At 50.1% G+C, this 15045-nt stretch overlaps 1 protein-coding gene across 1 annotated transcript in view; it reads left to right on the forward strand.

Annotated features, from left to right (window-relative positions):
• LOC310847715 (papilin-like) overlaps window positions 1–11733 on the forward strand; it is a gene marked incomplete at its 5' end in the record, with an annotated part of 37482 nt that extends 25749 nt beyond the window's left edge. Inside the window, 3 exons of the mRNA XM_083745777.1 lie at window positions 897–1064; window positions 1958–2089; window positions 11530–11733. Of these exons, the coding sequence (XP_083601903.1) occupies window positions 897–1064; window positions 1958–2089; window positions 11530–11540 (311 nt within the window). The 3' untranslated portion in view covers window positions 11541–11733. The remainder of the gene's footprint in view (window positions 1–896; window positions 1065–1957; window positions 2090–11529) is intronic.
• Between the last annotated feature and the right edge of the window lie 3312 nt (window positions 11734–15045).

The following is a 15045-nucleotide window of genomic DNA, read 5'->3' on the forward strand; positions in this document are numbered from 1 at the left end:
CTTCCTCCAGCCTCTACCTCGAATCAGAAATGCCGTACATGACACTAGATTTTGCGGGCCTCCAGTGAAGCTGAATGTTGGGAGATTCGGGACAGAGAAAAGAAAGTCCTTCGTCACACAGCGCAGAGTTAGACTGTGGAACTCCCTCCCACTGGAGGCAGGCATGGCCACCAAGGTGGACGGTTTTAAAAGAGGATTGGACAAAGTCACAATGGAGAGGGCTGCGGCATCTAGTTGGCCACTGTGAGAACAGGATGCCAAACCAAATGGGCCTGATCCAGTAGGCTGTTCTTAAGTAGTAGTAGTAATTATTATTATTATTATTATTATTATTATTATTATTATTATTATTATTATATTTATTTATTTATTATTCATACCCACCCATATGACTGGGTTTCCCCAGCCACTCTGGGCGGCTTCCAATAAAATATTAAAATACAGTAATGCATCAAACATTAAAAGCTTCCCTAAAGAGGGCTGCCTTCAGATATCTTCTAAAAATCTGGTAGTTGTTCTTCTCTTTGACATCTGGTGGGAGGGAATTCCACAAGGCAGGTGCCACTACCGAGAAGGCCCTCTGCCTGGTTCTCTGTAATTTGGCTTCTCGCAGTGAGGGAACCACCAGAAGGCCCTTGGAGCTGGACCTCAGTGTCCGGGCAGAACGATGGGGGTGGAGACGCTCGTTCAGGTATACAGGACTGAGGCCGTTTAGGGCTTTAAAGGTCAGCACCAACACTTATGCAGCGGGCGGGGGCAAAACTAGGCTTTATTTCATCCCAGAACCTGCAAACTCATTTGTGCATATCCAACAGTTCCCCCCCCCACCAGACCCCACCTCCTTCATTCTTTCTAGCAGCTCAGAACACAAGGCCCCTTCTGCTCTCTGGCTGCAGATATCTGCCAGCTTCCCCAGAAGCAGGGTCCCTGCAACACCTACGTCCAAAGGTTCTACTTCAACTCCACCAGCAGAGAGTGCACCGCTTTCGACTATGGCAACTGCAGGGGGAACCTGAATAACTTCCCCACCAAAGAGGAATGCCAGCTGGCCTGCAAGGGCGCAGGTGGGTCCCTGGGCAGATGCTAGGAGGGCGACTGAGGCTGCACTCTGTCTCCACAGTGGATCGCTGACACCTGAGATGTATCTTTCAGGACCCACCCTGTTTTTTGCCGTTATGTTTTCTTTTAGTAATTGAAAGCTTTACTGTGTCATTTTTAATTGTCGCAACCCAGCCTGGAACCTTAGGGTCGTTGTTGTTTAGTCATTTAGTTGTGCCCGCCTCTTTGTGACCCCCTCGACCAGAGCACGCCAGGCCCTCCTGTCTTCCACAGCCTCCCACAGTTTGGTCAAACTCATGCTGGCAGCTTCTATGACACTGTCCCACCATCTCGTCCTCTTCTCCTTGTGCCCTCCATCTTTCCCAACATCAGGATCTTTTCCAGGGAGTCTTCTCTTCTCATGAGGTGGCCAAAGTACTGGAGCCTTAGGGTGGGTGGCAATAAATTAAAATGCCGTCGTCATCTGGTTCCATGCATTTGGTGAGGACGCGGCTGATCAAAAATACCTTTGGGTTGTCATTTTTTTAGAACTTAGGCGAATACTTTGCAATGAGTCAGACCATTCATTCCTCTGGCTCATGTGTCCACACTAACTCTCCTGGGTCTTAGACAGGGGGCCTCTCCTTGCCCTACTGGAGATGTCATTGGAATTTGTACCCAGGGCACGTGGCATGCAAGGCAAATGCTCTATCATTGAACTATGGCCTTTCTTCCCCTGTGCTGGAATTATTACTCAATCTGAAGACTGGCTTTATGCCTTTGAGATACGATTTTTGAGGAGTGTCGTGTCAGCCCCCATGAGTTCCTTGGGAAGCAGCTTTTGCAAACAAAAATGCTGTGTTGGCTCCATCCCCTCCATGACCCGAGACTTCACAGACACCTGGCTGATCTCTTGCAGAGAAGCCCGGCTTCTGCCCCCCTCCGGACCCTGACGATTGCCTGATGACTTGCCAGAAGGACTGTGACTGCCCAGGGGGCAAGAAGTGTTGCAGCAACCAGTGCGGTCAAGTGTGCAAGGAGCCCGTGAAAGGTGAGAGGCTGCGGGGTCAGGCTGGTGCTGTGGGGCAATCCCTTGGGGGGTAACTCAGCCAGCTCCATGGCACACAAAGGGTGTGTGTGTGTGTGTGTGTGTGTGTGTGTGTGTGTGTGTGTTAGGGAAATGTCAGAGTTTGAGCTGCCTGGCTTAGACTCCAGAGACGGTTGTCAAGCAAGGGGCATCTTGATTCGAGGGCTGCAATGTGCAATGTGCTCTGACTTACACCAAGAGCTAAAACACACTCCTCTTTCTACTAAGCATACATTGTGATGTTGCGTTCTGAAGGAAAAGGAAGGACTAAAGTTAAAGGTAAAGGGACCCCTGACCATTAGGTCCAGTCGTGGCCGACTCTGGGGTTGTGGCGCTCATCTCGCTTTACTGGCTGAGGGAGCCGGTGTACAGCTTCTGGGTCATGTGGCCAGCATGACTAAGCCACTTCTGGCGAACCAGAGCAGCACACAGAAACGCCTTTTACCTTCCCACCAGAGTGGTACCTATTTATCTACTTGCACTTTGACGTGCTTTCAAACTGCTAGGTTGGCAGGAACAGGGACCGAGCAACGGGAGCTCACCCCATCACAGGAATTTGAACTGCCGACCTTCTGATCGGCAAGTCCTAGGCTTTGTGGTTTAACCCACAGCGCCACTCGCGTCCCTGGACCCTGATGAATACAATAGACAAGAGGCTTGACCATCAAGTCCCTGGGAGAAAGTGCGCATTCCACTCCCTGGCCCAGACCGTTTTTATTAACAAAAGAACTTTAACACAGCATTTGTAAGAACCAATCAGATTTCCTCTGAGCGTTTCAAAAAATCCCCACTTGGGGACAAAGTCAGATCAGAGGAAGCCTCTTAACCACAAAGAACTATTTCCTATTTGAGCATGCATACATGTTCAGGCTAAATAAGCAGGAACCAAGGAGGAATGCATTTAGCAAACCCCGGAGGTCATAAAAGGAAAGACAGGCATTTTACCACCTCCATGTGAACTCTGTTCCTGGCCCTAATATCTACCTAAAGATTAACAAAAGCTACATCAAATCTCCCTCCTTCAAAGCTATCTCCTTATTTTTATGTACCCAGGATGCCTGGTAAGCAACTGGTCTGTGTTAGAATGCTCTATACGTGACGGTCAGACATGGAGAAAATGGGGCAGAGGTGCAGAGGCTTGTGGGATTGATCAGAAATCATGTCAATGACTCAAACCCGGTCAAAGCGATGCTTTCACCGCTGACACAATGGCTTGCTTCATTTTTCATAATTCCTCATAGCAATCCTACATGACCCCTACATTGTGACACAGCAATAGCAGGAATTTTCAACTCGCACAATAGCAAGGTCACAAAAGGGGGTCTTGTGCTCTTTGCTGCCCCTCCTGCTCATTCCCTTTGAGACAAGCCTGCCTTGAGACAAGCTTGCCGGAGCCTCCTAGATCTTTTCAAGGGCGCCTGTTGCTATCAGTTTATGCAGACCTTACTTTCCACCCAGCCTAGGCGTGCACATATACCATCCTTAGGTTTCTTAATTGCTTTAAACCTTTGTTTTCCCTCCACACACGTGTAGGAGAGAAGGGGAAGGAGAGGGAGGGAAAGGCCATCTCTGTGTTGGGGGGGGGTCACTTCAGTTTAAAGAACTCCCTGGTGCTCTTCAACCTCTGGGGTGACTGTGAGGGGAGGGGGAGAAGGGGGGAAGCTGAGCAGAACCTCTTGACAAAAAGCATGTCAGTAGGCAGCACAGAGTTAGTCTATGGAACTCCCTCCCCCATGAGGCAGTGATGGGCACCCAGCTGGATGGCTTTGAAAGAGGACTGGGCAAATCCATGGAGGAGGAGAAGGCTATCAAAGGCTGCTAGCCACAATAGTTGGAGGCAGCGATGCTTCTGAATCCCAATTGCTAGAAACCACAGCTGGAGAATGTTGCCCTTGTGCTCAGGTCCAGCTTGTGGGTTTCCCAGAAGATGCATCTGGTTGGCCAGATGTTGGACTAGTTGGGCCATTAGGCTGATCCTGCAAATGTTCTCCTTATGTTCTTATATGTCCTCCTGGACTGTTGTTGATATGTCTTCCATGGAGAACCACGAGCCAAGTACAAGTCTTGGGTAGCTTTCCTGGGCTCCCAGGAAGAGTCCAGGTGGATTCCTGTACATGAAGAGCAGGCAAAGAGGACCAAGAGCAGATTCCTCCTTAATGTGACTTTCAAGCTTCTCTGACACAGTTGGCCTTTGTTCATGGGAATGCTCTGGGTATCTTTAGCAGGAAGGTGATATGGGTGGGTGGGTGCATCTCTGGAACAAGGGCTGGCCTAGCTCCAGACACCCAACTGAAATGGCCCCAGCAGCCCTCCCAAATCTTGCTTAGAGCTGCTGGGTGAAGCTCTTTGACACGCCGAGGAGAAGACTGTCCTTTCTGCTGCTGCTACCACCTTGCACATTCAGTGTTCCCAGGACTCGGCTAAGGTGGAAGAGGATCAGAGCGGAGGCTAAGATCCAGTCCTGGTGCTGAATGCTGGGGTTGACCTGGCATGCTGGCTGCAGGCCCTGGGGTGGACCTTCTCCTTACTAAAGGTCCTAATGACACCGGGCTTATCCTCTCTGTGGGAATGTTCAGGGATGCAGGAGAGGATATATTGTTTGATTTTAGCTTTTCCAACTTGTGTAAACAAGTTCACAATTTAGCAGAGTAACATTCCCTTTTTAAACTTGCAGCAGATGCGTTTGCTTAGGCTTGCTATAGCCTCTGTAATAACTGTTCTGGTATTTTCCCCTTATTTCCTCATAAAAGATAAGACACAGTCTTCTATAAAAGTAAAAAAAGGTTTACTCACACATCATTCTGTTCACAATAGGATCCCAGAAAGCAGACTTAGCTTAGAAAAGTAACATACACCTGGAAACTATCTCATAAGGAGACAGTCCCTTTGTCCTCTCTTGGCTGGAGGCCAAGAGAGCAACTTTGGCTAAGCAGATGTTGCTTCTTCGATGCATGTAGTCAAAAGGAGAGAGATGGCTGCCCTGCCCTGTGCTTTTGTCGTTACCTGCCCAGGTGAGGCCCCGCCCACCTCTAGTCACATGCAGAGGAAGTCTGTCCCAGCCCAGAAGGAAACAGGAAGTTGACCTGCTGGCTGGACAAACATTCCTCCCCATGTGTAAACCAGTTCACTCTAGGAATGTTGTACTTGACTGCTCTTGTGTTTCACATCCCACACTCTCTTGCAGTCAAGCCTGGCGAGTGCCCACCTGTTCCTCCTGGTTCTGCTTGCGTGGTTCCCAAGAGCCTCTGCCAGTGTGATGGTGACTGCTCTGGCCCAGAGAAGTGCTGCAGCAATGGGTGTGGCCTCCTATGTACAAAGCCCATCCTTTAGAGGTGAGGCACCTGGCTGTGTTCCTCCAAGCCACTCCTTGCTGCCCCCACATCATCCACACCCTGGTAGCCTCTGGGGGCATCAAGCTGACTCTCCCTCCCTCTAGACTCACTCTGTGGGGGGGGGGGCTGCCGCCGCCTGGTGTACCCCCACTGCCTTTGAGGGGATCCTTGCAAAAGGCCACGGCAGCAAAGGAAAGCCAGGTGCGACATTTCAATGTGACAAATTAGTGTGATTGCTGCATTGCAGGGGTTTGGGCCAGAGGCCTCTTTAGGGTCCCTTCCCATCCCATGGTTCTGTGAAACGACTGCACACCCCCTTTGCAGGAATTGGGAAAGAGGTTTCCACTGGAAGAACAAGCCACAATCCCACAGGCTAAAACAGCCTTTTTTTCAAACTTAACCTCCAAGAGGCATTGGAAACGCACACAAAAAGAGGAGGTCGTTGCATCAGATGTGCAAGCACTCTCAAGCTCCATTCACACACACTTATTCATCACTGCAGCATTGAGGGGTGAGATGCACGTATGAAAGACCCACCCCAGAGGGAGGTCTGCTCCTACCTGAAGCTTAGCCACGGATTCAGCTACAAGTTGCCAAGCACAGGGCAATGGAGGGGCATCAGGTCAAAAGACATCAGGTCAAAGGACATCAGGTCAAAGGATGCTTCCTTCCTGCATGAGCCAACAAGCCTCAGGATTGTGGGAATGTTCAGGGATGCAGGAGAGGATATATTGTTTGATTATAGCCTTTCCAACTTGTGTAAACAAGTTCACAATTTAGCAGAGTAACATTCCCCTTTTTAAACTCGCGGCGGATGCTTTTGCTCAGGCTCGCTAAAGCCTCTATAATAACTCTTCTGGTATTTTCCCCTTATTCCCTCATAAAAGATAAGACACAACAGTGTCTTCTATAAAAGTATAACAAGGTTTACTCACACATAATTCTGTTCACAATAGGATCCCAGAAGGCAGACTTAGCTTAGAAAAGTAACATACACCTGGAAACTATCTCATAAGGAGACAGTCCCTTTGTCCTCTCTTGGCTGGAGGCCAAGAAAGCATCTTTGGCTAAGCAGATGTTGCTTCTTCAATGCATGTAGTCAAAGAGAGAGAGATGGCTGCCCTGCCCTTTGCTTTTGTCGTTACCTGCACAGGTGAGGCACGCCCACCTCTAGTCACATGCAGAGGAAGTCTGTCCCAGCTCAGAGGGAAAGAGGAAGTTGACCTGCTGGCTGAACAAACATTCCTCCCCATTTGTAAACATGCTCACTCTAGGAATGTTGTCCTTGACTGCTCTTGTGCTTCACGTCCCACAAGAATCATAGAGGTGGGAGGGGGTCTTGGAGGACTTGGGACTTTGCAAAGGCTGGTCACAGCAGCCCCATGCAAATAAACCACATGGCATTCTCTACCAAGAATCCCGAGAACTGTAGTCTGTCAAGACTGCTGGGAACTGTAGTTCTCTTGCAGGAATGCTGAGGGTGGCAGGAGAGGATATATTGTTTGTTAATATCCTTCCTAACTTGCACTAGCAAGTTCCTTCACTTAGCAGAGTGCATTCCCCTTCTCACACAGCAGAAAACAAGTTGCTGACTCGTCTGAGCCTTTTACTACTGTGGTACCTCAGGTTAAGAACTTAATTCGTTCCGGAGGTCCGTTCTTAACCTGAAACTGTTCTTAACCTGAAGCACCACTTTAGCTAATGGGGTCTCCCGTTGCTGCCGTGCTGCCAGAGCACGATTTCGGTTCTCATCCTGAAACAAAGTTCTTAACCCGAGGTACTATTTCTGGGTTAGAGGAGTCTGTAACCTGAAGCGTCTGTAACCTGAAGCGTATGTAACCCGAGGTACCACTGTACTATTATACAATTCAATCTAGATCAGGTTGAATTGTGTGTTCCGGGTAAAATCCCCTTTGAATCCCTCCTAAAAGAATAAAGACACCACAGTCTTATTCATAAATAACAAAAAGTTGTTTTACTTATGATCAGGCAGAGCACAGTCTGATCCCTGAAGGCAGGCATTAGGCTTAAAGTTACAAACATGTACAAACAGGTTTACCCCATATGGGAGATGACCTGGGGGAACTGCTGTGGTGGTCCAGGAAGCAGGCAGGACAAACAGGAAGGTCAAAAAGAGAAAGGTGGCAGCTTGCCTTGTCCTTTTACCAGGTCTGGAAAGGTCATGCCCACATGCAAAAGGAAGGATGCTCCAAGCCAGGAGGAGCAGGAAGTTCTGACTGACTGGACCAAACATCCCCTTGCATGTCCACTCTAGCAAAACAAGGAATGTTGTACTTGACTGCTCCCAGTGGATTACGTCCCACATCTCTCAGGGGTAAATTACAGTTCCAGGGATTCTTCGGTAGAATCTGAGACTAACTGAAGTGCTACAAAAGTGTTTTCGGTCTGTGGCGTGGATGAGACCACACTTTCACGTACAGTGGGGAAATCTGGGCAGCCAAGGAGGTTGTGTCCCCTTTGGTCAGCAGGTGGCAGCATTGAGCTATGTTTCAGATGCTCCTGCAGACAGGTGATTCCTAGCAGGTGGGAGGCAGCTTTTGCGTGTAATGCTATGCAGACAGGCCACCCAGTGAACACACCTGTGTGCGCGCATGCACACGCCCACTGGGATATGCTCACTGCCCCCTCTCCTGACCCTCTATGCAGAATAGTGGAAGCCAGTGGGGTCACCCAGCAAAGCTGGAGAGCGGCAGATTCAGGAAAGGGAACAGGAAGGACATTTTCACATGTTGCATGTAGTTAATATGCTACTACCAAGTGTAATGATGACCACCAAGTTGGGTGGGTTTTAACGACAGTTAAGGAAAATCGAAGGCTATTCCAAGCTCTATTTTGGTGTTGTTGTTGTTGTTTTTAAGGAATGAGAGACCATCAGGGTCTTGGGTGCCACATCTTGCCTGTCCCCAAAACATAGCTGTCAACCTTCCCTTTTTTTTTTGCGGGAAATTCCCTTATTCCAGCGCCATTTCCTGCTGCTATCCTGGCTTGTTAGATATCCCGTAGACTGTCCCCGGGACAGGTGAGGCTGCTGATCCCTTATTTTCAAATCTGAAAGTTGAGATTTATGCCCCAAAAGCCCGTTCTGTGATAAGGACGCCACATCAGCTGGAAGAGCATCACCTGCAGAGTTCAAGATCCCCAGATCTCTGGCCACTTCTGCCTGAGTGCACTAGAGGGCAGCAGTGCCACACACATACATACCTAGGTTATTGCAGGTTGAGCTGCCATTCGGATGCCTTCAGCATTCTCACGACAGGAAGGAATTCCACCAGTGCAGCCTTACCTGGCATGAGGATTTGGTGAGGGGAATGTTGCACCGATTCAACCAGCCCAAACTCAGCCTTGCAATGCAGCCTTATTGAAGGGGCAAGGCCTCTTCCATCCTTTTCTCCCCTGACCATCTGCCTAGACCCAGCTCCTTACAAACCCAGACCATGGGTGTCTTCAGTTTTGGCCCTCAGGCTCCACCTAGAAATCTGGTGGATCTTTGCAAGCCCAGGAGCAGCCCCCTAACCCATACTCTCTCTCCCACCTGCCAAATTCTCTGCCTTTTAGAAGAGGACATTTGGGGCAGGGCAAAATTCCTTCGCTTTCTTTCGCTTCTGGGTGACCTGACAAGCTGGGCTGGTGGAAATGGCACCAAGGGCCATGGAGCACTCCTGCAAAACTTACATGGGAAGCATGTAAAGTCAGACCTTTGGACTGTCTAGGTCTGTACTGTCAACACTGACTGGCAGCAACTTCCCAGGGTTTCAGGCATCAGCTGCTGCCAGCTCTACCTATGGGGCTGGACCCACGGCCCTCGCCTCTTTAGCAACTGGTGGCCTGGACTCTCTCCTGCCTCCTTCACCTCCAGCTGGAGGTGGTGTTTCTGGTGCCTGTCAAGACTCTGCAGCAGAGCCAGAGTCATCCCACCCGTCTCCAGCCGCTGCCAAACTCAGCACAAAAGCCTCTGCCTCTAAGTGGTGGGTCAGAATCAGTGCAGGAAGACCCACCCAGGTGCCTCCTGCAGGACTCCCTGGTCCTGAATGGGGTAACTGTGTCCCTGAAGGACCAGGTGTGCAGCCTGGGAGTCATTCTGGACTCACAGCTGTCCATGGAGGTGCAGGTCAGTTCTGTGTCCAGGGCAGCTGTCTACCAGCTCCATCTGGTACGCAAGATGAGACCCTCTCTGCCCGCAGACTGTCTGGCCAGAGTGGTGCATGCTCTGCTTATCTCCCGCTTGGACTACTGCAATGTGCTCTACGTGGGGCTACCTTTGAAGGTGACCCGGAAACTACAACTAATCCAGAATGCGGCAGCTAGACTGGTGACTGGGAGCAGCCGCCAAGACCATATAACACTGGTCTTGAAAGACCAACATTGGCTCCCAGTACGTTTCTGGGCACAATTCAAAGTGTTGGTGCTGACCTTGAAAGCCCTAAACGGCCTCGGTCCAATATACCTGAAGGAGCGTCTCCACCCCCATCATTCTGCCCGGACACTGAGGTCCAGCGCCGAGGGCCTTCTGGCGGTTCCCTCACTGCGAGAAGCCACTGCGAGAAGCCAACACTTCCTTAAATAGGGCTGCCTTCAGGTGTCTTCTAAAAGTCTGGTAGCTGTTGTTCTCCTTGACATCTGGTGGGAGGGCGTTCCACAGGGCGGGTGCCACTACCAAGAAGGCCCTCTGCCTGCTTCCCTGTAACTTGGCTTCTCGCAGCGAGGGAATCACCAGAAGGCCCTCGGTGCTGGACCTCAGTGTCCAGACAGAATGATGCACCCAGAGATGCATTTTAAATAAAAGGGCACATTCTACTCATGTAAAAACATGCTGATTCCCAGATTGTCCATGGGCTGGACTGAGAAGGCAATTGGGCCGGATCCAGCCCCTAGGCCTTAGTTTGCCTACCCATGTTCTAGGGCAGGGGTCAGCAAGGTCTACCTTGCCTGGGCCGGTACACTCCCACAGAGATCGCTCCGTGGACCGGATGGTGTCTGCGCAGATGTGATTTCCGGCATCTGCGCATGCGCAGACGTGATTTCCAGCACCTCGGAAGCAAGTACCTGCTCTGGGCTGCGCCGGTTTAGCGCAGCACGCGGGTACTCACCAAGTAGGTGGCTTCTTTCGGGGGCGGCTCATGGGTCATTTAAACGACCCCCGGGGGCTGCTTGTGGCCCACGGGCCGCAGGTTGCCAACCCCTGCTCTGGGGGCTGAGGTTCCTTTGGTGCCGGGTGGTGCTGGCATAGGCTTCGCCACTGGGTGCCCCTGCTGTTTATTCCTAAAAACTGTCCCCACAATTCCTAATGTCCAATTTGGCCCTGGGCTAAAGACACCCACTCAATCACTACAGTCTCATTATTACCATAATTTTTGCTCTATAAGACTCCCTTTTTCCCTCCTAAAAAGTAAGGGGAAATGTGTGCGCGTCTTAGGGAGCGGATGCAGGCTGCGCAGCTATCATAGAAGCCAGAACAGCAAGAGGGATTGCTGCTTTCGCTGCGCAGCGATCCCTCTTGCTGTTCTGCCTTCTGAGATTCAGAATTTTTTTTTTCTTGTTTTCCTCCTCCAAAAACTAGGTGCATCTTGTGGTCTGGTGCGTCTTATAGAGGGGAAAATATGGTATTTTATACCACTTTATTTTGGGTAATAAACAATTCATTTAAAACAACAACAAATAAAACATGTACTTTGAAGATTGATGGTTCGTCCCCTCTTTCTCCTAGATCTTGCCCAATTGTTATTAGTAAAAATGTTTGGTGAGTGATTAGTTGTGGGCTGTTGTTTGTAAATGAAACATGTTTAATGCTATCAATTACCTGGCTGCCCGTCAGCTACTGGGCTAAGTTCAAGGTGCTGGTTTTGCGGCATGAACCCTATGCATCTTGGGATACAGCCCTCGCCTCCTCCTCGAATTTGTCCAATCCTCTATGAAAGCTTTCCAGCTTGGTGGCTGTCACTGCCTCCTGTGGCAGGGAGTTCCATAGTTAAACGCTGCCCTGCATTAAGGATTACTTTTTTCTTTCTCTCTGGAATCTTCCAATGTTTGGCTTCACTGGGTGTCCTTTTGCAGGTAACACTTAATCTCTGCACCGCATTTCTAAGAACTCGGATTGTTTTGTGTGGCAGCACCGACACTTTGGAACTCCCTGCCTCTTGATTATCAGGCCGGCATCTTCGTTGTATTCTTTTCAGCGCCTGCTGAAGGCATTTAGACAAGCCCGCCCAGATGTTTGGAAAGTTTGCATGAGTTGTACTTTGCTGCTGGTCTATTCTTTTGTGGTTTTAACTTTTCGTATGTTCTAAATGATACATTATTACCGATGATTTTATTATTTTACCTTTTTTTCTTTGACTTTTTTTCTGCAATCAAGTGGTAAATTTCATGAAATAAATAAACAAATACTGTCAACAAGCTCCAATGTCCATCTGCACTGATCAGGCACATTTTCACGGTTATCTCTTGGTCTGCATAATTTGTTTGGGTTTTCCTGGTCTTAAGATTTAATAATAATTATTATTCTATTATTTATGCCATGCCCATCTGGCTGGGTTTCCCCAGAAGGGGCATAGAAACCAAAGACCCTCTATTATTATTATTATTATTATTATTATTATTATTATTATTATTGTTATACACACAAACAAACTTTATTCAGCCATCCCATCCCTCTGGCTCCTAAGTTTTCCACAGTCCTTGCCCCCACACTTCTAAGCATACATTTTCCTTCATGAGGACTGGAAGCCTGCTCCGCTCTTAAAGCTGAGCTTCTCCAGAATCTGGGTTCTCCCTGCCCAGAGTCACCTCCTGCGTCTTGTCAGCCTTTCTGCCAAACCAGAGTGGGCACACGCAGCCCTGCCCCGACTGCCCCCTGCCCTCCATACCATCCATGGGCTCTTGGCCCTGCCCGGCTGCCGCTCTCCGCCCCTCCGACCAGGCAGGCAGGCAGGCAGCCGAAAATGGGCTTTTTATTACAGCCATACATCAAAGTGGCTGCCTGATGCGGGCAGACGGTGGCGATTTTTCTTCATGGTTTACAGACAAATGAGGGGAAGGAAAATGGATGCGAACTTTGCTCTATCGTGAGGTCAGCAAGCATGTGAAGAGGGACCTCGTTATGGATTATCAGAGCATTAACGAGGCAAGGCTGGGGAGCCAGGAATACAGCGGGGGGTGGGGGGTTTAAGCAGCACCAGGAAGAGGAGGTGGGCTTTGCGCGGGTGGATTTCAAGAGCCCCTGCTGGAAACACAGAGCTGTAGAGGGGGAAGGGACCTCCAAAGGCCATCTAGCCCAATCACAGCTGCAGAACCCCTGGCCACCCAACCTCTGAAGGACAGACAACCACCTTCCATGGGAAGAAGAAGAGTTTGGATTTGATATCCTGCTTTATCACTACCCCAAGGAGACTCAAAGCGGCGAACATTCTCCTTTCCCTTCCTCCCCCACAACAAAGACTTTGTGAGGTGAGTGAGGCTGAGAGAATTCAGAGAAGTGGGACTGGCCCAAGGTCACCCAGCAGCTGCAGGTGGAGGAGCGGAGACGCAAACCCGGTTCCCCAGATTACGAGTCCACCGCTCTTAACCACTACACCATACTGGCTCTCTTCCATGGGACAATGGGCACAGCCAGGATTTATGTTGGGATCAGAGGCAGGAAGGACACCCCCCTATCGTCATCCTCTTTCTGGCTATGCCTAGCTAGCAGCTTTGGAACGAAACACTTCAACAACAGTTGTTTTAAATTACTTTCCTTTGACCCCCAAGTGCTCAGAAAATTACACGTCCTTTCAATTTCAATATTCTGATTATTTCTACTTTTAGTTGTTGTTGTTTAGTCGTTTAGTCGTGTCTGACTCTTGGTGACCCCCTGGACCAGAGCACGCCAGGCCCTCCTTTCTTCCACTGCCTCCCGCAGTTTGGTCAAACTCATGCTGGTAGCTTCACGAACACTGTCCAACCATCTCGTCCTCTGTCGTCCCCTTCTCCCTGTGCCCTCCATCTTTCCCAACATCAGGGTCTTTTCCAGGGAGTCTTCTCTTCTCATGAGCTGGCCAAAGTCTTGGAGCCTCAGCTTCAGGATCTGTCCTTCCAGTGAGCACTCAGGGCTGATTTCCTTCAGAATGGAGAGGTTTGATCTTCTTGCAGTCCATGGGACTCTCAAGAGTCTCCTCCAGCACCAGAATTCAAAAGCATCCATTCTTCGGCCATCAGCCTTCTTGATGGTCCAGCTCTCACTTCTATACATCACTAGCTCTCCAGAAGAGGGTCCCTTCCAGCACCCAGGACGCCCCCTTCCACGCGGTGCCTCCCCATGCCTGGGGCCTGAAGCGCAGCCGGCAGGCAGGTCACTAAGCGGGGGTGCAAGGTGGACTTTCTTGGTCCTCCCCAAAGCTTATGGGCCTGTCGGAGGGGTTGGCAAGACCACCCCTGCCGCCCGCTGGCGGGTGATCCGGCTAATTAATTCCCAGAGGCGCCTGATGAGCCCGCCGTAAAACGCATTTGGCCGGCTGATCCCCCTGCGCTGGCTGCCGGTGGCTTTGTGCTGGAGTTATCAGGGTCCGCCCCCCCTCCCGGAACAATTAATTTTGCCTCCCGTTACCCCGCGAACTCCTGGCCAAGGCGATAAGGCTTAATACTCCCCAATAGCGACTATCGGCATTCGCATAAGGCCCCATAAATATTAATAGCATTCTAATTAGCCCCTTTCAAATGCATCGCCCAAATGAAGCGTCTCGGCAGACATCATTCAGCGCCTCTCATTTGCATCCTCTTTGGCGCCACGGGGGGGGGTGTGCTTCTCCCGCAACCCCAGCCCCCCCCCCCCCAGGCGCTCCCCTTTGCTCGCATCCTTCCTGGTCCACAGCAACCCAGTTGAGAGCATCTGCTTCTGCCAAAAAAGCTGATCAAATATTTTTAAAAATAAAAATAAATTAATTGTATTGCGCTTCCGGGCCACCAAGGAGCTCAAGGCAGCGCACATGGTTTTCTCCCTTCCTCAATTAATCCCCACAACAATCTTGTGAGGTAGGCCAGGCTGAGAGGAAAGCGACTGCCCCACGGTGGCGCAGTGAGCTTCATGGCCAGGTGGGGATTTGAACCCAGGTCTCAGCCAGGTCCTAGTTCGACATCCAGGCAATGCAGTCGAGCCCCTCTGGAAAGCCCATCGGCTAAGTGGAAGAAGCTGGCCAGAATGGGTCCATAGTTCTGGCAGGATTAGGCCCTCTGCTCTTTTCCTGGGCAAGCTGTGTGTTTTCATTAAGAATACAGTACCTCGGGTTACATACGCTTCAAGTTACAGACTCTGCTAACCCAGAAATAGTACCTCAGGTTAAGAACTTTGCTTCAGGATTAGAACAGAAATCGTGCTCCGGCGGCGCGGCAGCAGCGGGAGGCCCCATTAGCTAAAGTGGTGCTTCAGGTTAAGAACAGTTTCAGGTTAAGAACAGACCTCCAGACGAATTAAATACTTAACCTGAGGTACCACTGTACTGCTATTCTTGCTATGTGCCATATTCTTCATACAGTTCCTCGGGCATGCGAAGCAAAGTCCCCCCCTTCATCCTTTGCCCGATGTGATGCTGACACTGG

The sequence above is a fragment of the Podarcis gaigeae genome, assembly GCF_964106915.1.
Source record: "Podarcis gaigeae genome assembly, chromosome: 6".
Lineage (NCBI taxonomy): Eukaryota > Metazoa > Chordata > Lepidosauria > Squamata > Lacertidae > Podarcis > Podarcis gaigeae.